The sequence below is a fragment of the Mirounga leonina genome, unplaced genomic scaffold, assembly GCF_011800145.1.
Source record: "Mirounga leonina isolate KUSES-001 unplaced genomic scaffold, KU_Mleo_1.0 Mir_91, whole genome shotgun sequence".
Lineage (NCBI taxonomy): Eukaryota > Metazoa > Chordata > Mammalia > Carnivora > Phocidae > Mirounga > Mirounga leonina.
In genome coordinates this window covers 9,299,112-9,323,281 of record NW_023270839.1, presented here as the reverse complement: position 1 = coordinate 9,323,281, position 24,170 = coordinate 9,299,112, and the positions used below count along the sequence as shown (strand labels likewise).

The 24,170-nt window shown below is 43.9% G+C and overlaps 1 protein-coding gene across 1 annotated transcript; it reads right to left on the bottom strand.

The window, feature by feature from the left end:
• Nucleotides 1-12,777: 12,777 nt before the first annotated feature.
• RNASE1 (ribonuclease A family member 1, pancreatic) lies at nucleotides 12,778-14,591 on the bottom strand. The gene is made up of 2 exons (XM_034993853.1): nucleotides 14,558-14,591; nucleotides 12,778-13,679 (listed from the first exon to the last, which is right to left on the bottom strand). Exon 2 carries the CDS (start codon nucleotides 13,652-13,654, stop codon nucleotides 13,199-13,201), a length of 456 nt encoding a protein of 151 aa, XP_034849744.1. The 5' UTR covers nucleotides 13,655-13,679; nucleotides 14,558-14,591; the 3' UTR covers nucleotides 12,778-13,198.
• Nucleotides 14,592-24,170: the final 9,579 nt, after the last annotated feature.

The window sequence follows — 24,170 nt, the reverse complement described above, 5'->3', positions numbered from 1 at the left end:
TGGAAAGGATAGGGGTCTAGGTCTTTAAAAGGGGGGAAGACAATTCAGAGGAAGGTGAGAGGAGGCAATGTTTGGGAAAGGAAATTTGCCCTCCCATGCAGATGACTCTCTCAGATGAAAGTGATCCCTGTAATGGCTCACTTCCTGTTACTGGCTCCTTTCTAATGTAAATTTCCCCTACAAAGGGTAACCTCCACTCTGCTTTCAGAATTTCTTCTGGTCAGCACTTTCTCAAAATAAACAGCTTAACATTATTCTTATGCCAAAAAGGCATATTTTAGGGTGGCATATTTTGCTAATCCTGCATACCTTTCCCTTTCCTTGTCAACCACTAGATTCATAGGGCTAGCAGGCCAGTGTAAGTCAAAGTGCTTTGTAGACTGATCTGTCTTTGAGTAGCAGCCAAACATAATGCCTATCAGAAAGGCCACCTACTGAAGTAGTTACTAGTGTGTCAATTATCTGCACTGCAGAATGGATCTTTCCAAACCGAGCGAGTCCTTTCACAGGTGGGCTACTTGGACTCATCTTCCTTCATGCCACATATTTATGTCATGTCCTAGAAACAAAGACGGAAATATGAAGTTTCAGGTTTCAGGAGCCTGGATTCCAAGTGTGCTAAATACTGAAGGCCCCTCTCAGTGGGAAGACGTAAGAAGGCCAGGACAACTTGGCACTTGAGAAAGTTGGTACCCAGTAGGGGAATTTATCTGGTGGGACTTGAGTCCTCCAATTTAGAGCAGCTTTCAATAGTATTCATCTTTGGGGCACCTGGATGGCTCTGTCATTAAGCGTCTGCCTTGGCTCAGGTCATGATCCCAGATGGCATGCGTCAACCTGATCAGTAATCACAATGGACTTATGTACTCTCTAAACATTACTTGGACATTTCAGGAGATTCTAGGACAAAGTAACCTAGTAAAAGGCTGAATTTCCTTTCATTAAACCACTCAATTACTCACTCTTTCTCAAGCACTACTCAATTATGGTTATTTATACATTAGGGAACTCATAGATTAAAGTAATTGTGGGAGGGAGTAAGAATGAGGATAACTTGGGGACAATCTTTTATGCTCAGAGGTGTTTGTTCTAAATTAATGGACCAGACCAAGATGGCCTCTCTCTCCGATTTGTGTTACTCCTGCGTGCAATCATGCATTGTGGGAGAGTCAAGATGACTGACTAAATCAGATATTCATTTAGGTATATCCCTAAATCAGCTTCAATGACCTGACATTCTTTATAGAATGATCCAAAGTGGCAAAGCTTAGAAAGAAACTTAGCAAATGTTCCAGCAGTTCTCAACTCTGGTTTCATATGCAGATGACTCTCTCAGAATTTCATATGAAATGCACCTGGGAGCTTAAAAAAAAAAAATCAATGACAGGACCCCTGTGAGATAGGAGAAAATATATATTGATTTCTGCCTCTGATTCCTGGCACAGAGCTCCTGAAACCCTTGTAAATTCCTAAGTGATAAGAGCACTGGGAACATCTTTGTTCTTTGCAGCCACCTGGGTGGTCCCTGGATAGGGCTGATCACCAAAAGATGGAGCCATGATTAAAAGCTTGGCAATTTCAGCCTAACCCCCATCCTCGAGGGAGGGGAGAGGGACTGGATATGGAAGTAATAATTGATCCTGCCTGTATGAGGTAGCCTCACAAACACATTTATGATGGGGAAAACAAATACAAAAGAAAACTAAATTTCCTTACTACCTACAGCCCACTGACAAGTCCTTGACAGAGGAAGAGTGACATTCTTCTAGGAATACAGCTGCCTCGATGTTATTACTTGGCCAAGGGCAGAGGGCGATCTTAGCCTGAAACCCAGGATCCCGTAAGTCTACTATAATATACAAAAGTCATTTGGAGGGGCGCCTGGGTGGCTCAGTCTTTAAGCGTCTGCCTTCGGCTCAGGTCATGATCCCAGGGTCCTGGGATCAAGCCCTGCGTCGGGCTCCCTGCTCAGTGGGAAGCCTGCTTCTCCCCCTCCCACTCCCCCTGCTTGTGTTCCCTCTCTCGCTGTGTCTCCCTCTGTCAAATAAATAAATAAAATCTTTAAAAAATAAAAAAAAAAGTCATTTGGAAACCCCTTTATCTCTCCCCAACAGGATACGTGTTGGCAAACATCCCCCAAACTTATGGTCCACTGATATAAATCTGAAAGGTCTCATGATTAAAGTTTTCCTAGAGAGTAATAAATGACCTTTTCCCAAAAATAGCTGATCCCCTCAAGGTCCTGGAAACCTTCCTTCCCAATTCTTTAGAGACTTATCCTATTCCTAACCCCCTCCCAACTTGAAAGTATATAATGGGCCCTCTTCATGACCCCAGTGTATCTCTATCTGCCCTCAGGTCCCGTCCCCCTGCTTTAATAAAGCCACCTTTTTGCACCAAAGACATCTCAAGAATTCTTTCTTGGCTGTTGGCTTCGAACCCTAAAATCTTTCCAGCATCATCTACACTGGGAGGGTGATGCACCCCAACTCTACAGGTTCAGAAGCTCCTTCATTAGGGACCCTCTCAGACCTTACTCTAGCTATCTTTTTATCTGGCTGTTCATCTTTCTCCTTATCATATCCTTCCATAAACTCATAAAGCATAAGTGTTTCCTTGAGTTCTGTGAGCAGCTCTAGCAAATCATCGAATAAACAAGGGGGTGGTGGGAAGCTCAGATTTATAGCCAGGCAGTCAGAAGCACAGGAGACAAGTTGGACTTGGGATTGGCATCTGGACTGGGGGAGTCTTGTGGGACTGAGCCCTTATCCTGTGGGGGGGAGCTGACACTATCTCCAGGGAGGTAGTGTCAGAATTGAGTTAAATTGTAGAATATCCAGCCGGTGTGGCAGAGTAGTCTGCTGTAGGAACCTCCCCCACATACACATGTGGTGTCGGAAGTGTTGTGAGTGTGTTATCAGTATGACAGTAAAGGAGAGACACAGAAGTTGTCCCAACTCAATCCCATTAAATGAATTTTATGAACACTTAATAAACAACTAGATGAATTTATGAGGACGGGGCCTGGGCTTTATGGAATTTTTTTTTTAAAGGTCCCTGCCTGACTGTAATGGGCAGTCTGATTTAGGAACCACTGTCCACCCAGAGGTAGGACTACTGGGCAAGGAGGGATGGGAAGAGGAAGAGGGGAGGGGAAGAGAGAGACCACATATAGGTGAAATAGTTACCACAATAGCCAAACTATGCAAAGAGCCCAGATGTCCATGGACAGGTGAATGTATAAAGAAGATGTGATATATATATACAATGGAATATTAGCCATCAAAAAAAGAAATCTTGGCATTTGCAACGATGTGGATGGAACTAGAGGGTATTATGCTAAGTGAAATAAGTCAATCAGAGAAAGACAATTATTATATGATTTCACTCATATGTGGAATTTAAGAAACAAAACAGAGGAGTATAGGGGAAAGGGGGGAAAAGAAAACAAGATGAACTCAGAGAGGGAAATAAACCATAAGAGACTCTTAACCATAGGAAACAAACTGAGGGTTGCTGGAGGAGTGGGGGGTGGGGTGATGGGATAACTAGATGATGAGCATTAAGGAGGGCAGGTGATGTGATGAACACTTGGTGTTATATACAACTGAACCCTACCTCTGAAACTAATAATACACTATATGTTAATTAATTGAATTTAAATAAAATAAATTTAAATTAAAAGAAATAAAATAAAATTTTGAGTTTTGAGATTTCTTTATGTGTTCTGGATACATATTTAAAAATCAGACATCTGACTTGCAAATATTCTCCTAGTTAGTAGCTTATCTACTCATTCTCCTGACACATCTTTTAATAAGTTCCCAATGGTGTTTATAGCTTTATTGACATAGAGCTGAAACACAATACACTACCTATATGTAAAGAATACAATCTGGTAAGTTTTGACATATGTGTATACTCATGAAACCACCACCATAATCAAGATCATAAAGGTATCCATCCTTCCCCCAAATTTTCTTCATACTACTTTAGAATCCCTCCCTCCCGATTTACTGCCCCCAACCCACCGCAACTTCATAATAAGTTTCAAAACCAAGTGAGGTAAGCCTTTCAACTTTGCTCTTTTTAAAGTTGGTTTGGGTTTTGTTTTGGTTTTTGGGTTTTTTTGCTATTCTATGGGTGCTAGGCTTGCTCAGTGGGTTGAGTATGCAACTCTTGATCTCGGGGTTGTTAGTTTAACCCCTGCCTTAGGTGTAGAGATTACTTAAAAATATTATCTTAAAAAAAGTCTTTTGGCAGTTCTAGGTTGTTTGCATTTCCATATGATTTTAGAATCAGCTTATCCTCCAGGGATTTTGATTAGAATTGAGTTGACTCTATAAATCAATTTGGGGAGAATCCACATCTTAATAATACTGAGTCTTTATACCCATGAATATAGGATGGCTCGCTTCTTTAAATTCTCTTGGCACATTTGTTGATTTTTAGTATAGAGGGGGTTCAGGATGTGCTATCCTAAACTATGGCACTTTGGCAGAATAAAAGTGAGCCTCATCAATCTGTTCCCATTCCTGGGATAGAGAGAGAAAACATGGAGCCTTCCCTTCTGACCTCACTGACACCAAGCTCCAGGGCTCCAGTCCGGGATATAGGATGGGATGAGCTGTGTCAGGGATGAGGGGATGTCATGGTGGCACACTGAGCACTGATCCAAGAAATAAAAGATGTAATTCAAGAGAACTGGGAAAATTGGTGACAGGGTGTATCAGTTTGCTAAGGCTGCTATAACAACTACCACAGACCAAGTGGCTTAAACAACAGAAATATGGGACGCTCGGTGGCTCAGTCAGTTAAGCATCTGCCTTCGGCTCAGGTCATGATCCCAGGGTGCTGGGATCAAGTCCTGCATTGGGATCCTTGCTCAACGGGGATCCTGCTTCTCCCTCTGCTTGTGCTCTCTCTCTCTCAAATAAATAAATAAAATCCTAAAAAAAAAAAAAACAAAACCAGAAATGTATTTTCTCACAATTCTGGAGGCCAGAAGTCCAAAATCATGGCTTTGGCAGGTTTGGTTTCTTCTGAGACTCTTTCTATGGCTTGAAGAAGGCTGCCCTCCTGCAGTGTCCTTACAGGGTCTTTTCTCTGTGCATGTGCACCCCTGACACATGTCCATGTGTTCCCACTTCCTCTCTTATAAACACACCAGTCACATTGGATGAGAGTCCACCCTAAGGGCCTCATTTTAACTTAATCACTTCTTTAAAAGCCATAGAGTGGACCTGCCATTCCTCAAAGCCCAAGAGAGGAAGGTAGAATTCTGGAAAAGTGAAACTATATTTCCTGTAAGAAAAAAATAGATTTTCCTCCTACTCCTGAGTGTTTTGATCAGTGAACTTTCCAGAACAGGAAATCAACAGAACCAAGGGAACTATGCACCCAACTATGCCATCCTTTCTAATCTTGTTTTCTCATCCATTTTTTCCTCCAAGTCTCTCCAGACCTACTTCCTTCATGCCATATCTATAATTCCCTCTAACTTACTTTTTTTTTAAGATTTGTTTATTTATTTTAGAGAGCAGAAAAGAGCACGTGCAAGTAGGGGGAGGGGCAGAGGGGGAGAGAGCAAGATTCCCAAGCAGGCTTTGTGCTGAGCACAGAGCCAACACAGGGCTGGATCCCAGGACCCTGAGATCATGACCTGCGCTAAAATCAAGAATAGGCTGCTTAACCAACTGAACCACCCAGGCACCTCCCTCTACCTTCCTTCTTCTAACTTCCTCTGCTTTCACTGCCTACCCTGTCTCAACCTCAAGGCTCCCACTTAATCACTCTCTGGATGAGAGCAGATCTAGCTGGTGGGTCCAGGACTAAGAAGCGTATCATAGGTTTCTCCAGTGGTACAGAACTGCCTCTGTGGAAAGAGTGGTCAGGGGATCAAAAAGAATGAAATCCTGCCATTTGCATCGATATGGATGGAACTAGAGGGTATTATACGAAATGAGATAAGTCAGAGAAAGACAAATACCATATGATTTCACTCATATGTGGAATTTAAGGAACAAAACAGATGAACATAGGGGAAGGGAAGGAAATAAGATAAAAACAAAGAGGGAGGCAACCATAAGAGACTTAAATATAGGAAACAAACTGAGGGTTGATGGAAGGAGGTGGGTGGGGGGATGGGGTAACTGGGTGATTGGCATTAAGGAGGGCACTTGTTGTAATGAACACTGGACGTTATATGCAACTGACAATCACTAAATTCTACCCCTGAAACTAATAATATACTATATGTTAACTAAATTGAATTTAAAGAAATTTTTTAAAAAGTGGGCAAGGGAAGGAATATTTAAGGTTTGAAAGTTTGGGGAAGGGAGTTGCATGGGTTTTTTTTGATGTTCAATCACCAAAAAATTATCTTTTCTGCCTAGAATTGCTTTACACCTTTGTCAAAAAAACTTTTGATCAGGGACTCCTGGGTGGCTCAGTCAGTTAAATGTCTGCCTTTGGCTCAGGTGATGATCCCCAGGACCTGGGATCGAGTCCCACATCGGGCTCCTTGCTCAGCAGGGAGCCTGCTTCTCCCTCTGCCTGCTACTCCCCCTGGTTGTGCTGGCTTGCTCTCTGTCTGACAAATAAATAAATAAATATTTGTGTGGGCCTGTTTCTGAGTTCCCGATGTTGTTCTATTGATCTGTGTGTCTATTCTTCCACCAATTCACACAAAAATATGTACACAGCTGTTTAAAGCAGCTGTCTTCATAATCACCCGAAATGGAAACAACTCAAGTGTCTTCCAGTGGGTGAGTGGACAGACAAGCTATGGAACATCCATGCAATAGAACACTACTGAGCAATAAAAAGGAATAAACTATGGATCACACAACAACTTGGATGACTTTCAAAGGCATTACATTGAGTAAAGAAGCCAGTCTTGGAAAGTTTCATACTGTGCAATTCTATTTGTACGATAGTTTGAAAAGACAGAACAATAGTGACAGAGAATAGATCAGTGGTTCCCAGGTGTCGGGAGGTGGGTAGTGTATGACTATAAAAGATTAGCACAAGTGGAAATGGGAGTGATGGAACTGTTGTGTATCCTGGTTGTGATAATGGTTGTACAATTCTGTCAGTGAGCCTCTTGCTCAAGTATAGAACCCAACAGTCATTTTTTATTGCACTTTCTTGAGGCATTGACGATGACCAGAACATTTCAACTTCCAGACCAGAAAAGCCCTGAAAGCAACAGAATGCCTGGAAAACCATCCCACACATCCCCTTCCCTACTCCAGATCATGGGCTGAACATATCCCCACCCCACCTGTGATCCTTGTCTGCTCTCTTGCAGGTACCACCCCCCCTCCCCCCGAACTTCTCCTAGAAAACTCTAGGTGTCCATCTTGCAGGAAGAGAGATCAGTTGTTAAGGCTTGAGCCTGCCACCTCCCCCAGCTGCTGGCACTGGAAACAAATCTCTCCCTTTCTCTTTTCCAAACTCTTATCTCTTGTCTTATTAGCTTCTCTTGTGATGAGTTTATCTGAGTTTGTTTGGCAATACTGTGGGCAGATCCAGCCAGGAGCTATGCTATGGATTTGTGCAGCCCCGTCGGGGTTCCTGGGATGGAGCAGTTGACCCCCGCAGGCCAAGGCTCCCTGTTCATTTCCCGAGGTAATGGCTGTGATAAATCATCTGGTAACAATTCTCTCTTTTTTTTAATTTATTTCTAATTTGTTTTTGCTTTTTTTTTTTTAAGATTTTATTTATTTACTTGACTGAGAGAGCGAGAGAGCACAAGCAGGGGGAAGAGTAGAGGGAGAGGGAGAGGCAGGCGTCCCAGCGAGCAGGGAGCCCGATGCGGGGCTCGATCCCAGGTCCCTGGGATCACGACCTGAGCCGAAGGCAGATGCCCAACCATCTGAGCCACCCAGGCGTCCCTTAATTTGTTTTTTTATTAACATATAATGTATTATTTGTTTCAGGGGTACAGGTCTGTGATTCATCAGTCTTACACAATTCACATTGCTCACCATAGCACATGCCCTCCCCAATGTCCATCACCCAGCCACCCCATCCCTCCCACACCCCTGCACTCCAGCAACCCTCAGTTTGTTTCCCAAGATTAAGAGTCGTTTATGGTTTGTCTCCCTCTCTGGTTTCACCTTGTTTCATTTTTCCCTCCCTTCCCCTATGATCCCCTGCCTTGTTTCTCAAATTCCTCATATCAGTGAGATCATATGATACTTGTCTTTCTCTGATTGACTTATTTCACTTAGCATAATACCCTCTAGTTCCATCCATGTCATTGCAAATGGCAAGATTTCATTTTTTGATAGCTGCATAATATTCCATTGTATATATATATACCACATCTTCTTTATCCATTCATCTGTTGATGGACATCTAGGCTCTTTCCATAATTTGGCTATATCTGGTAACAATTCTATATGTGTGTTAAAATTCAGAGAATCGTAGATGGAAAAGATATATTTTCCTATTCTGATCATTTTTAGAAATTAAAAAAAAAAGAACGAAAATTTGCAGGCAAAGCATAAAAGCACACACTCAAGGAATCCACAGACTTGGTTTTCTTCATTCCATACTTGGTTTCATGCCTCAGTTTCTCCATCTTTAAGATGAAGGTCTTGGAGCCAGATCACAAATGGGCTTCCTTGCCCTGACGCTCCTTAATTTCACAGGTCTATATACATGATCACATGTGTATCTAGCCATATGCACATACAGATTTTGTCTCTATGCTACAACATACAACATTATCGGACAGCCCTCCCCTTAAATAATTGTTCAGTGGTGTTTATGGGAGGGAAGGAGGAGTTTGAGGGAGGTGGGGAAGAGAGGCTGCCAAACATGCTGGCCTGAAGCAGGGCCCAGCTCTCAACCTCTATTTTTTTTTAAAGGTTTTATTTTTAAGTAACCTCTGCACCCAGTGTGGGTCTTGAACTTACAACTCCCAAGATCAAGAGTCTCATGCTCTATGGACTGAGCCAGCCAAGCACCCCCCAACCTCTATTAGGCATGTTTCTAATGACACTCAGAAACTTCCAGGTCCCACTCTTGCGTTCTCTTGTTTGCTGCCCTAATCTTGCCTCAGCATTCGTCTCTCCCCTCTGCGGCATCGGAGCCAAACGAAAATCTCATGGGCTGTCAGGGTCCAGGAAGCCTAACAAGCCCTGGCGGAAGCGAGCTGCAGCTTTGACTCTCAGAGGCTGTCTGAAGTTGCCTGAGAAGAGACTCTTCCCTGGAAGGGGCTCCAAGTTGCCTGGATGACCCAGGGCTCGGAGGGAAGAAGTCTGAACTAAACCAGATCTCAATGAGGTGATTATTCTAGAGATGCCTTCTCACATGTAGCCAAAAACCACATGCCCCTGGCCAGCACTGCTAGGAAGAGAACGGATGCTTCTCTAGATAGTCATCAGTGTAAGAGACTTGGAAATTACCAAACCCATCCCTCTCATTTTACCGATTAAAAAACTGCTCCAAGGAGGGCTGTAGACTTGCCTTGGGACACAGGGAGCTGAGAGTGGGGCTGGGGCTAAATCAGGTGCCCTGGCCCCATTATCCACCCAGCTGAAGACTCACGGAGGGTGGAAAAGGAAGGAAAGTGATCCCGGGTAGGCAGTGTAGGCCCTGCCCAGACTTGTCTCCAGAAGAAACTAGAAAATGGCAGAGAGCGGTTATGACCTTTAAAGTACAGTCACCCTCTTCTTTAGTAGAACATGCTCAGTGATACTCTGTGCTTCAGATGAACAACTCCTTCTTCGTTGTTAACTAAGAAGACAGTAAGAGAGTGAGAAGGGAGATAAGCTTGGAGGCAGAAGGCCAAGAAGACCTCTTCTCACCCACACTTATGTAAGCCCTGAAGCAACTCAACGTATCCATGGATTTGCTGAAGGATTTGCAAAGGTATTATGCGACTTGTCCCCTAGGAAGTGACTCCTGGCAATGTTTTGAGATGCTTCCAAGTGTGCCCCTGTCTCGTCCTCAGGAGGTAGGTTTTCACTCTGTGCCTTCCTTGTAGGACCCTCCAACATGAACCATGAATCATGCAGGTGGAGGGCCATCCCACATTTATGATTGAGTCCCAAAAGCAATAGGGAAGTGATGGTGGATAGATTCAGCACCCTCTTAGTGTTCCCACTTGCTCTGTGAGGGCTGAATCAGTCTAAGAAGACAAGAGTGGGGATTGGGAGTGGCCTTTCCTTTCAGTTAGAAAGCTCAAAGTGCAAACGCTGATGAGGTAGCACTTGGAAAGAAAGAACCGGGATGATTCTCAGGTACTCTGTTCAGTGAAGGACTCCTTTAGGTGTGGAGGACTGATCTGTTTTGACGTGGGGTAGTACTGGGCTGGGGGTGCTATCGGCTTCAAGATTGAAGGAAGAATTTACCCCTGAGAGAGGCAGGAGAGGATCAGCAAGGCAGAAGACACTATGATTTTGAGGGGACACTTGCAGCTGTAGGATTAAGGAGAAGCTGGGACATGGAGATGGGCTTACCTGTCCACTGAGAATGCAGAATTCCTGAAGCTTGTTTGTTTTGAAGAATTTTCTGGAAATTAGCATTAGCCTCCTTGAAAGAATCACTGGATATGGCCATTTCTGCCTTCAAGCAGATATTCACCTTAATATGTTAGCACCTCAAATTTAAAATTAATCTGCCCGGATTAGTTTCCTGGAAGGGGTTAGTACTCCTTTCTTTGTGGGGTAGAAATAGTCTCCCCACTGAACAGACACCTCCAATTTGTTGCCAGATTATTTGAGGTGTTTCTCTCCTTGATTGTACCTGAGCCTCTCCAGGACAGGACTCTATCTTTCCTCTCTCGGTGTCCTCCTATTCAGAGCACTTTCTCTCCCCACCTGCTCCCCGGCTGTGCTGGTCTGGACCATTGTCATCACCTATCACTTTCTTCCCCAGACGGAAGCCCCCAGCAGTCCCAGGCCCAGAATGTGCAGGGAGTCAGAAGCCAGAGCTGGTGAATGTGCAGATATAAGGGCAGCAAAACCCAAGTGAGTGTTCTTAAAAGCTCCAGGAAAGTGTTCTCTTAGCACCAGCAGGAGGGAAATGAGGAGCTTTGGGTTTGGGAATAAGGGTGAGATGAACTTAAGACAAATTCTGGCTCAAGGAACCTATCGAGAAACTCCAAGTTTCCTTCTCCATCCTCACTGCTAGTGAGGAGTGAGACTCCTTCCCATCACCACAGAAATGCAGGGATGTCTGGCCCCTGTCACCCGCAGCCTTTCTCCCCTCTACAGAAGTGAAAGGTTCACTTTACTTAAGAGAAACACAGTCTCTTCCAACATTTATGGATGTCGTACATAAGGACAATGACAGAACTGGTCAGACTGGTTGGAAATAGGGCCTTTCTCTAGTTCTAGGAACCAGATGCAACTGTAAACAGGGAGTCAAAAGAGATGATGAAGTGATGACAGAAGCTGAGTCTCAGCATTTTCAAGGGCTGTATAGAAGCGGTGCCAGACACAGAGCGCTCATAGACCCAGGGCCCTGGAAACCCGAGAGAGAGCCACCAGCGAGCTCAGGGAGAGAGCTCCACCCACAGCACTTAGGGGTGTTTTGCTTGTCTGTTAATTGTTTTTTTTTTTTTTTTTTTTTTTTTTTTTAAAGTAGGCCCCATGCCTCCAGTGGAGCCTAACTAGGGGCTGGAACTCATGACCCTGAGATCCTGAGATGGAGACCTAAGCTGAAATCAAGAGTAGGCCCCTTAACCAACTGAGCCACCCAGGTGCCCTCCTTCTCCGCACTTAGGAAAAGGGAGACTGCAGGATTTTCTTCCTGAGTCTACTCTGGTAGCAGAAAGAACAAGGACTGGGAGCCAGGAGACCTGGGGATCTAGTCCCAGCTGTGCTACTAATGAGCAGCAGCCATGAGCAAGTCACTTACCCTTTCTGAGTTTAAGGCTGTTCCTCTATAAAAATGGGAATTACATTAGGTCAGGGATGGCAAGTGGCACACACACCTTTACCTCCATCCTGCTTTCAACCACATCGCTTATTAGATGTTTTTCTACAGCATTCTAAGCAGATCCTTCCCATTAAAGTGGATACACAAGTCAAAATCTACTTCTTCTCCTTCAATTTAACAATCTCTACAGTCCCCTCTAGCTCCTAAATTGAAGGTTCTGACTTTCCAACTAAGAGGTGGCCATTTTTCTGATCTGGTCATCAGAATCAGCTCACTCAATAAAAGGAAATGATGGGACGCCTGGGTGGCTTAGTCGTTAAGCATCTGCCTTCGGCTCAGGTCATGATCCCAGGGTCCTGGGATGGAGTCCTGCATCTGGCTTCTTGCTCAGTGAGGAGCCTGCTTCTCCCTCTCCCTCTGCTGCTCCCCCTGCTTGTGCTCTCTCTCTCTCTGACAAATAAATAAATAAAAACCTTTAAAAAAATAAAAGGAAAATGAAAATTTAGGATCATAATTTCATCCACTCCTCCTCCCCAGCCAGGCGCTGAGCAGGGTCTTCTTGAGGTTACCCTGTCCTTCCTTCTGTGCCAGAGATTTTGGTATTTGAGCTTCAACCTTTATCAGCTCACCCAGCAGGACAGTCCCAAACTGGAGCTCCCTTTTATCTCAAATAGCCCATACTTTTTTTTAAAGATTTTATTTATTTATTTGGCAGAGAGAGGGAACACAAGCAGGGGAAGTGGCAGAGGGAGAAGCAGTCTTCCCGCGGAGCAGGGAACCTGATGTGGGGCTCGATGCCAGGACCCTGAGATCATGACCTGAGCCGAAGGCAGATGCTTAACGACTGAGCCACCCAGGGGCCCCTCAAATAGCCCATACTTAACAGCTTAACATTTGGCAGCATGGAATCTCCAAGGAAAGGAATGATCTCAGGTCACTGAAAACCGAGTCAGAAGCAGAAGCATGTAATGATTCTATTCCATGCTTACCCAAGCTAACCAGATTTGCAGTTCTCACTCCCAGCAGGAAAGCAATCACACAGACAGTATCAGGACGGCGAGAGCTTCAGAAATCCAGGCGGTTGCAACTGTGTTTTATTGAAAGAAGCAGTGAAGTGGTTCACACGGGGCCCACCTCACCCTCCAAACCACAAAGGGGCAAGCCCTGGGCAGGGAAGCATGTGTTTTGGATAGGAGCTCTGGCTGGAGTTCTTTCCCTCAGAGCAAGGAAGGGAGAGGAGAGGAGCAGGTGCTACCATAGGGAGGTGGGGCATCTCGCTGCTCTGGCCTCGGGTGGAGACCTACACAGAAGCGTCAAAGTGGACTGGCACATACGGGTCCCCCTCACAGGCCACGATGATGGATTTCTCTTTCTGCAGGGTCTGATATTGGCATTTGGGGTATTTGGAGCCGTTCCTCAGGCGGCAGTCAGTGATGTGCATCCTGGAGCTGCTTTGGTGGCAGTTGGGCTGCCCATTCTTGCAGACGACGTTTCCCTGGAGGCAGACGGCCTGGACATCTGGCAGAGGCTCGTGGACAAAGGTGTTCACCGGCTTGCACCATCCATCTGTCATATTCCGGCGCTTCATCATTTGGTTGCAATAGCCAGAGCTGATGGCAGAGGTGTCCGGGTCCATGTGCTGCCGCTGGAACTTCTTGGCCCTTGATTCCTTGCCCAGAGAAGGCTGGACACAGCCCAGCACCAGCAGCACCAGGACCAGGAGGGGGAAGAGGCTGAAGAACTTCTCCTGAGCCATGGTGGTCTCACTCCTGTGGAAGAGCCTAGCCAGGAAAGGGAGAGAAGAGAAAAAGCATTGCCTTAGAAAGAACCCCAGCTCCTGCCTGTGGCCTCCCTGGCTCACAGTCTCCCTTTGGGTCAGCCAGAAAGATTTCCCTCCTCCTGCGCAATTTTCCAAGTAATGATATACTCACATACACTCTTCTCCAAGAGCATTTAGCTCCCGCTTGCTAGAGAGAGGTGATCTTTGCCTCTGGGTGGTTACCTTGACAGTGAACTAAAATCTTGCAGTCCTGTGTCTGAATACTAGAGATTTTTTTAATTTAAAATACATTTGTGGGGGTGTCTGGGTGGCTCAGTCTGTCAAGTGTCTGGCTTGGGCTCAGGTCATGATCCCAGGGTCCTGGGATAGAGCCCCGCACCGGGCTCCCTGCTCCGCGGGGAGCCTGCTTCTCCCTCTCCCACTGCTGCTTCCCCTGCTGTGCTCTCTCTCACTCTCTGTCAAATGAATAAATAAATTCTTTAAAACAATAAATAAATAAAATACATTTGAAAAATAAATACATTTATACCCAGTGCTCAAGCCGCTCATTAGAAAATCCTTTTGAATAAACCATGAGCTGAACTGCATCCCTGAAATACCACCATGACCTCCAGGATCATGACGGACAGAGGCCTGTTGTCCTCCAACACAAGGGAAACAGCCCAGTGCCTAACACTAGCATCGTAAAGGGATGCCATTGTATTTCCAAGAGAGATGCTTCCCTCTCCCCGCACCACTGGTTCCCTGCAGCCCACATGCTCCATCCCCACATTGGCCCAGCCCCAGTTTTCTCAGGTGCTAACCTCACCCACCCTGGTCCCCCCAATCCAATGCATACGAGGCTGAGGAGGTGGTGAGACTACCTCTTCAGCCACTGACCTGGGTCTCTAGCTTGGTCTCTAGGACAGAGCAGAAGGCCAGTGCCTGTGATCCCTGGATCCCTGGGGAGGGAGTCTTATACAGATGACAAAGGGGCTTGGCTTCCAAGGAAAGATAGGTGGGAGGAGGATCTTGGTTTCACTTTAGAGGGAACCAATGGCCTTGTGAGGAAGGGACATTGTAGGGAATCATCCACACCACTCTTTTTTCAGGACTGCTGGGAAGGGTGAGTCTTGGCCTAGAGGAACCGTACCAGGTGAATCTCATCTGTCTGGTGGTTCACAAGGAGCAGCAGAGAAAGCCACTGCAGTGCTGATGCCTGAAGCCCAGCAAAGCCCTCATCATCTCGGGGGGCGGGGGGGGCATTTTCACCAAATATGCTTGGAGGTTTGCAAAGGACACATAAACGTGTGATCACCAGAGCAGCAGGGAAAGGGAGGTCTCCTCTCTCTCCCCAGGAGTCCTGGCGCGGCTGGAATTCCAACAGCACCTCTTCTGTGGGGAGGGGGGTGAGGCTGGAAGGCAGCGCAGATCTGGGGTCCGGTGGGACAGTGCCCAGGCAGGAAGGAGGAGGAGACATGCGACCTCGCCCAGTGCTGACCACTTCAGCTCTCCTGGGTGTGGAAGGTGGGTGTGTAGCAGTTCTTGGCCACAGCAACTGCTCCTGGAAGGTGAGAGTTGAAGGGAGGAACTAAAGCCAAACCAAACCCCCAAAGGATGTCAGGATGGCTCAGTCACTAGAGCATGGGACTCTTGATCTCACGGTTGCAGGTTTGAGCCCCATGTTGGGATTGGAACCTACTTAAAAAACAAAAAAAACACTCAAATCCCTTTTGGAGAAAAAATGGAAAACATCATATTTCTTAGCAGCAAAATTCCCTCTGTCTACCAAGAAACAGAGGCAAAACTGAAAAAGAACAAAAGCCTTTACTGGGGAGTCTCAGGATTGCTTTTTTTTTTTGGAGAACAGATTCCAGAATGCCCCGAAAAGCGTCCTCCTACACAGGAAAATCAGGGTGCTCGGGAAAAAGACGGACAGCGGGGCAAGTACCTGACCTGAATCAGGGAGGGGAAGGCACTGACAGATTAAGCCCTGCTGATTTACACTTGGATTGACTAACGTACGGGTGTCATCACACCACACGATTCCTGATCTGCATGAATTAATTACCTGTCATCAAAGGCCACACTGGCCGTTTTATGATCCAGATGCCAGGTGTTCCGTTGACTTTATATGCAACAGCTTGTAAAACAATTACTGTGTCTGGCCCAGTTCAAAGGTCTTTCTGCTCAGCTCAAAAGTTCATTAGAAGGGGAAATGGAGCTTCAAGTGGAGCCTGTCATGTCCAGAAATTTTATACGATTTTACACCTCCTCCAGAGAGACCTGTCTTTGCTGGGTGACAATTTCAATTCCTCTGGAGTGAGAATAATCACCATTCTCTCCATGCTCTGGATTTAGATGGTCTCAGTCCAAATTTTGATCTAGCATCTGAAGAGCTGGGCAAGTTATAGAACTGAATTTCTTTCCCTGTTCCTCAGTTTCCTCATCCCTGAAATGAAGGTGATGATATGTACGTCTTAGATTTATTATGAGGACAAAATAAGGTAAGATGTACAGAGGGCTTGGAGAGGTCCTTGGAAAGTATGATAAATGCTATCTCTAGTGATGGCTCACATAGGGTGGTGCTGAGGTCCTCCATAAAGAATCTGTTTCATTGGGCGCCTGGGTGGCTCAGTCGGTTAAGCGACTGCCTTCGGCTCGGGTCATGATCCTGGAGTCCCTGGATCGAGTCCCTGGATCGAGTCCCTGGATCGAGTCCCGCGTCGGGCTCCCTGCTCAGCAGGGGGTCTGCTTCTCCCTCTGCCCTCTTCCCTCTCGTGCTCTCTGTCTCTCATTCTCTCTCTCTCAAATAAATAAATAAAATCTTAAAAAAAAAAAAAAGAATCTGTTTCATTGACACTGAGCCATCTCTGACTTCCTTAAAAAGTAGGAGGGAAGTAAAGGACTTCCCAGGCTTTTGTTTTGCGAAAAACCTGAACTGAAAAAGTAGGCAGTTTTGAAACCCTGGGGAGGGGAAGAAAGGAGAAGAGGAGAGAAGAGAGGGACCTTAGTGGAAAGAACAGAATTCTTTAAAGGGAAGTGTTTTTATTATGTTGTCACATGATATCCAAGAAATCTTTAGTCAAGTCAGCATGATTTGCTAATGCATATGAATTGGAAAGTGCAAGTGGGGCTGAGGAAGATGTGGTATGGTGTGAGCTTTTACTTTCATGTTCCTGTAATTTGTTCAACACCCTACCCTCCACCCAGGTTTGGTCTCTCTTAGTCCTTACATAGCACTCATATCATCTGGAGTGGCGTTGGGAGGAAAACTTTTCCTAACCACTTAGGTTCATGTCAGAAAGCCTGCAAAGTCACTGACCAAAAAAGGACAGATTAACAGGAAAATAGACAATGTTATTCCTGTGCCTGTGTTGGAGCAAAAAAGAAGTGGCTCCCTGAACAGCAAGGGATAAGGGTTTCTATATTAACTTCACAGGGGAAGAAAGGGAGGGAAAGGGGCTCTGTAGGAAATAAATGGGGTCTTGTTTTTGTGTTTTTGGGAGAGATAAACTTTTAGGGAACAAGTGGGAAGTAAGACAGTTTGTGATAATGTTTGTTTATGCAGGTGTGAGTGGTCTGTCTTCTTCCAGGCTATAAAACTCCCCCAGTGGGGATTTAGGGCAGCTTCACTCTCAGAAGAATCTGCCTTTATTCAGGTAAGAGAATCTCTGAGAGACGCCTGGGTGGCTCAATGGTTTAGGCATCCAGCTCTTGATTTCAGCTCAGGTCATGATCTCAGGGTCTTGGGATCCAGCCCAGCATCAGGCTCCTCGTTCAGCGAGGAGTCTGCTTAAGATTCTCTGTCTTCCTCCCTCTGCCCCTCCCCCTCACCTCTCAAAAATAAAATAGCCACTTAGAGCTGAGCCAGTGAAAAGTTAGTGACCTCCACACCAACCACCTTTGAAGGGATAGGTACTTGTTACCTTGCTCTCTATCTCCTGCCGACTCCTGAGGACTGCCCCTTCCCCTGGTTCATTATACCATTGACCCATCCTCTCCCCGCAACTCTCCATCTCCCCATTTCTGGGAATGTAAGTAACAAATCTTATGACTTTGCTTTTATGTACATGTCCTGAAACTGCACCCTGGGCTTTTCATTTCTCCAGAGTGGCAGCTGGAATGTTGAGGGAGTAACCTGGCCATGTGGATGTCTTGTGTCTCCTCTTCAGCAGGTCATAATCTTAATTGAATACACTAGTTCTGATTTCTCAACACACCGACCTAGAATTATTTATCCTGTCACTTAAAAATGAAGGTAAAATAAGGCATTTGCAGACAAAACAATAAAATAAAACAAAACCTAATGGAGTTTACAACCAGCAGTCCTTCATTAAAAAAAATTCTAAGCATGCATTTCAGGTGAGAGAGAAAAGCTACTCAATAGAAGTCTGAAATTCAGGAAAGAATTTTTAAAAAGGTGATGATAAACATGTGAGCAAATAAAAAAGTGTTTTGACTCTATAAAGCAATAATGTCTTATTGAATTAAGAAGTTAAAATTAAACTATACATCAGGAACATAATTTGGAAGTGATTTGAATTGCCAAGTGTTCAAGAGATGACTAAAAGGTATTGATTAGACTTTTCTATGTTTACTATGCATTTGAGAATTTCTAGGGTAAACAATGAAAAGAATGGAAACACAAGGTATGAATTCCAAACTAGCAGAGAGAATAAGTAGACTGTGGATCAGGTAGGATAGTCTAGGTTGTGCTGCAGTAACAAACAAACTCAAAATTTCAGTAGTTTAAAGTTTCTCATTTCTCCTACTTGTCTATCCTGGTCCAGCCAAGGGGCTCTGCCCACTGTAGTCACTTGGGAAAACAGGCTGACACAGGCTTCATCTTGACACACGCTGTCATAATCACAGAAGCAGAGGAAAAACAACAGGGCACTGGGATGCCCAGGTGTCTCAGTCAGTTAAGCATCCCACTCTTGATTTTGGCTCAAGTCATGATCTCTGGTCGTGAGTTCAAACCCCGAGTGGGGCTCTGGGAATGTCTGCATCATCTCTGTTGTCCTCTATGTCATGGAGACAGTTACCCAGTGTAGAATGAGTCTGTGACCCATTACTGAGAGACCTCATTTCCTATACATTAAATCACAGTTGCAGCATTTATCTTCATTACACAGATTAAAACGTGATGTCAATCTCTCAAAATTCTTCTCAAGTAGTTTGACACACATCACAGCTGTCGTTTCTTTATGCACATACAATGGGATATTCATTTCCATAAACTGCTCTTGAGAATTTGAATAGAGCCAGTAGAGTGAAGAGACCATATGTATTAGTTGCAGCTTCAAGACCCGTATGCTATGTTCAGGAAAATTTTTTCACCTCTCTGGACCTCGGTTTCATCATCTATAAAACACACAGGCTGGATGATTGGCAAAGCACTAATAAAAGAGAATTTAAATGCATAGGTACTGGAGTGTATTTGGACGGGGCTGTGGAATCAGTTCACCTTTTTAATTAGTCCTGCAACACTGACTGGCATTTTTCTGGAGGAATTCAAATGAATACACAAAAGTCCTGCATTATGATTTTAAAGATCAGTAGTATATCACTTTCTGTAATTTGTTTCTTTATCTGTAAATTAGGGATAATTAAATCCCTTACTCTAAGATGCTCTAGACTGAATGTTTGTTTCCCCACCCCCACCCCCAATTTGTATATTAAAACCTAATTCTCAATGGGATGGTATTTGGAGGTGAGGCCTTTGGGAGGTGATTAGGTCATGAGGGTGGAGCACTCGTGAATGGGATTAGTGCCCTTACAAGAGAGACCACAGAGAGCTCCCTTAGCCCTCTGTCATGTGAGGTAATAGTGAGAAATTGGTTCATAGCTATGAAACCATACGTTTGCCCAGGACCATCCCTATTTATGCCTGCTTTCTTGGCATAATAAATAATAATTTCACTCTCAAAAGTGTCGCAATTCAGACAGTAAATTATATGGTTACCCTATTCAAAGCACATACTGAGCCCTAATAGAATTGTAATATTATTATTATTACCACTGTTGATACTGTTTCTTCAAGAGTCAAAAGTTCAGTTTTAATTCTGATTTAGTAGAAGTGACAGTGATTGAAGTTTCTGATTGGGAGGGAGGGATAGATGGATGATCTCTAAATTCTATCTTTATTTTTTTTAAAGATTTTATTTATTTATTTGCCATAGAGATAGAGAGTGAGCCCAATCAGGAGGAGTAGCAGGGAGAGGGAGAAGCAATTAAGTTTTTCTCTTTCCTCAGTATTTACAGTAAGTCAACATCTGTACAGAATTTGTCATTACTTAACAGTTTGTTGTTGCCACCACCGCTGTCATTTCAATGCCTACTTCTCCTACTTACTGCTGCCAATGGCTGGACGCTTAGCATGGCTCCACCAGGGAAAGCATCATTCAGATCCTCTCTGTCTAGTACCGAGGCTCATTACATCCTTCTGTCCTCTGCAAGGGGAACTCAGACTTCTCAGATGCACCACCTCCACTTTCAGGGTCACAGTGGAGAGAGATTGTTGACCTGGGATTTGACTGCTGGCCCTCAGGTTGGATCTCACATAAGTCCTTTTGGTGAGTTGATCCAAATTTCCTTTAAATGAAAGCCTACAGTCAATGTTATCTTTTCCTTTAAGAAATCTGGGCTTTCCTGGGGTACCTGGGTGGCTCAGTCGGTTAAGCCCTCGACTCTTGATTTCGGCTCATGTCACCATCTCAGGGTCATGGGATCGAGCTCCATGTTGGGCTCTGGGCTCAGTATGGAATCTGCTTGAGATTCGCTCTCCCTCTCCCTCTGCCTCTCCCCCTTCCCCTGCTCCCACTCACTCTCTTTCTCTCTAAAATAAATAAATAAAATCTTAAAAAAAAAATATCTTCGCTTTCCTTTTCCCATTTTCCTGAGGCCATGCCATCTCTATGACAAGAAATCCAAGAGCTGCTGACTCTTCAACTGGATACCTTCTATTAGGTATTTTATTTCTTCTCCTTCTGCCTCTTCACCATCATCTCGTATCCCCTTACCTCTCCCCAGCCACACCAGCCTCTTTAGGGACAGAGAAGATGCCAAGCTTTTGCCTGCCTCAGGGCCTTTACCCTTGCTGTTTTTTCTGCCTGAAATGTTCTTTTATATGACTGTCTCCTCATTCAACAGGTTTCCATTTAAATATCCCCTCATCAGAGTTCTTCCCTGACCACCCTGTCTGTGGTCCTTGTCTTAGTCTGTTCAGGATGCTACAGCAAGCTTCCATATATACTGGATGGCTTATAAACAACAAACATCTATTTCTCACAGTTTAGGGGACTGGAAAGTCCACGATCAAGGCACCAGCAGATTTGGTGTCTGCTGATAATCCACCTCTTGGTTTATAGATGGCTATCTTTCTGCTGTGTCCTCATATGGTTGCATGGCAGGGAATTCTGGGCGATCTCTTTTATAAGGGCACTATTCCCACTCCTGAGGGCTCCACCCTCACGATCTAATCACCTCTCAAGGGCTTGACCTCCTAATACCATCATATTGGGGGTTAGGATTTCAACATTTCAAACATTCTGTCTATAGCAATTCTGTTCTTTTACTCAATTCTTCTATTAGATCACCTTATTTTTTCTTTCATAGCTCTTATTAAAATCTGCATTCTTTATTTTGTTATTTGTTTAATATTCTCTGCCTCCACTAGAATGTATGTGTCAAAAAGTAGGGGCTTTCATTTCTCATAGAACTAGAACAAACAACCCAAAATTTGTGTGAAACCACAAAAGAGCCCAAAGAGCCAAAATAATCTTGTAAAAGAAAAACAAAACTGAAAGTATACAATTTCCAGACTTCAAGTTATCTTACAAAGCTGTAGAAATCAATTTTAGTATATGTGCTGCCGAAGCGAGCACCAAAGCTGTAGAAATCAAAACAGTATGGTACTGGCACAAAAACAGATGCATAGATCCATGGAACAGAATAGAGAGCCCAGAAATAAACCCACAACTATATGGTCAATTAATCTTCACCAAAGCAGAAAAGACTATCCAAAGACAAAAAGACAGTCCCTTCAACAAATGGTTGGGAAAACTGAACAGCTGCATGCCAAAAAAAGAAACTGGACCACTTTCTTTTACCAAACACAAAAACAAACCTAAAATGGATTAAGGACCTAAATGTGAGATCTGAAACCATAAAAATCCTAGAAGAGAGCACAGGCAGTAATTTCTCTGACATCAGCCATAGGAAAATATTTCTAGATACGTCTCCTGAGACAAGGGAGTAAAACCAAAAATAAACTATTGGGATTACATCAAAAGATAAAGCTTCTGCGCAGTGAAGGAAATCAACAATAAAACTAAAGGGCAACCTACTGAATGGGAGAAGATAGTTGCAAGTAATGTATCTGATAAAGGGTTAGTGTCCAAAATAAATCAAGAACTTCTACAACTCAACACCCAAAAAACAAATAATCCATTTTAAAAATAGAAAGAAGACATGAACAGACATTTCTCCAAAGAAGATACACAGATGGCCAAGAAACACATGCAAAGATGCTTATCATCACTTGCCATCAGGGAAATGCAAATCAAAACTATAATGAGATATCACCTCACACCTGTCAGAATGGCTAAAATCAAAAACATAAGACACAACAAGTGTTGACAAGAATGTCAAGAAAAAGGAACCAGCTTGTACTGTTGGTGGGAATGCAAACTGGTGCAGCCCCTGTGGAAAACAGTCCAGAGGTTCCTCAAACACTTAAAAATAGAACTACCCTACAATCCAGTAATCTCACTACTGGGTATTTATCCAAAAACACAAATACTAATTCAAAGGGATACATGCACCTCAATGTTTATGGCAGCATTGTTTACAATAGCCAAATTATGGAAGCAGCTCAAAATCCATCATCTGATGAATGGTTGTAGAAGATGTGGTGTATAGATATACAATGGAATATTATTCAGCCACAGGGAAGAATGAAATCTTGCCATTTGCAACAACATGGATGGAACCAGAGAATATTATGCTAAGCAAATAAGTCAGTCAGAGAAACACAAATACCATATAATTTTACTCAGATGTGGAATTCAAGAAACAAAACAAATTAGCAAAGAAAAAGAGAGATAGAGAGAGAGACAAACCAAGAAACAGACTCTTAACTATAGAGAAAACACGGATTATTACCAGAAGGGAGGTGGGTGGGGGAATAGGTGAAATAGGTGATGGAGATTAAAAAGTGCACTTTTCATCATATTAAAAAAAAAATGGGCCTTTGTCTGTCTTTTTCACAACTGAGTCATAATGCCTAGCACATTTCCCACATTTTCTGGCAAATAGTAGGCTTTTAAATAATAGTTGATGAGTGAACAAATGAATGATGAAAATTAGCCTCCATTAACTCCTGGGAAGTGATTTTGCAGTTAGTTTTTAGCAGATTTATGGAGTCAATGTAATCCTTGATCAGAACTTTATCAAATCTTCTGATTATACAGGATAAGAACACTTCGATGTTCTCTTATTAAACCACTTAAAAAGCAGGAACCACATCTAAATTCACACAATCATAATGCAGCCTACATGAATCTCACAATTATAAAGATTAAAATCATTCAATAATAGTTGGAAATAACAGAGGTTGTTTTCATTTACCCATGGGCCTCCTGAAGCATGGTGCCCTTAGAAGTCTTTCTCTCTTTTCCTTATATTTTTATGATCTACGCCCCACTACCACCAACACACACACATGCTTTAATGTGTTGATTCATAGGGGTGCCTGGGTGGCTCAGTTGGTTAAGCATCTACCTTGGGCTCAGGTCATGATCCCAGGGTCCTGGGATGGAGTCCTGCATCCAGCTCCCTGCTCAGTGGGATGTCTGCTTCTCCTTCTCCCTCTGCCCATCCTCCCTTCTTGTGTTCTCTCTCTCAAATAAATAAATAAAATCTTTAAGAAAAAAAATAATGTGCTGATTCATTCTTTATCCTAACAGAAGTTAGATCAGCATGCATATTCTAGGGGGAAATATCCTTATCTTTTATTAGTTCCGAAGGAAAGGAAGACACAGAAACTCCAATAGAAAAAGTGAGGATTATACACCCACTGTTCACCTAAGACTGTATCTAGGACAAGCAACTTTCCTTGGAAGAGACATGCTAAAGGAAAGAATAGGAGTGGATATCTGTGGGCAGTTCCCTTTCTTCTGATGAAAAGAAGGACCCCTCGTTCCAGTGCCTAAGAAGTTGCCTCTTCTGCCAAGTGGCTCAATTGCAGTGACCTCAGGATGCGTGGGCTACGCTGTATGGCATGGTTGCTACCTTTGTGTTTGCTAAGTTTCCCTTAGGTCTTTGTTTTTCCTTTATTATAAAGACACTTCCCAAAATGCCAAATGGATTTTCCATCCATGCTGGGCTCTGTGGGGGTTAATGTGGGAAAGAGAAAATGAGACAGGGATAAATGGAAACCTGGGGCACAGTTCACGGGCCTCAAACTTGATCTGATTAAACCTGAAAGAATTTTTCAAGGAAATGATTC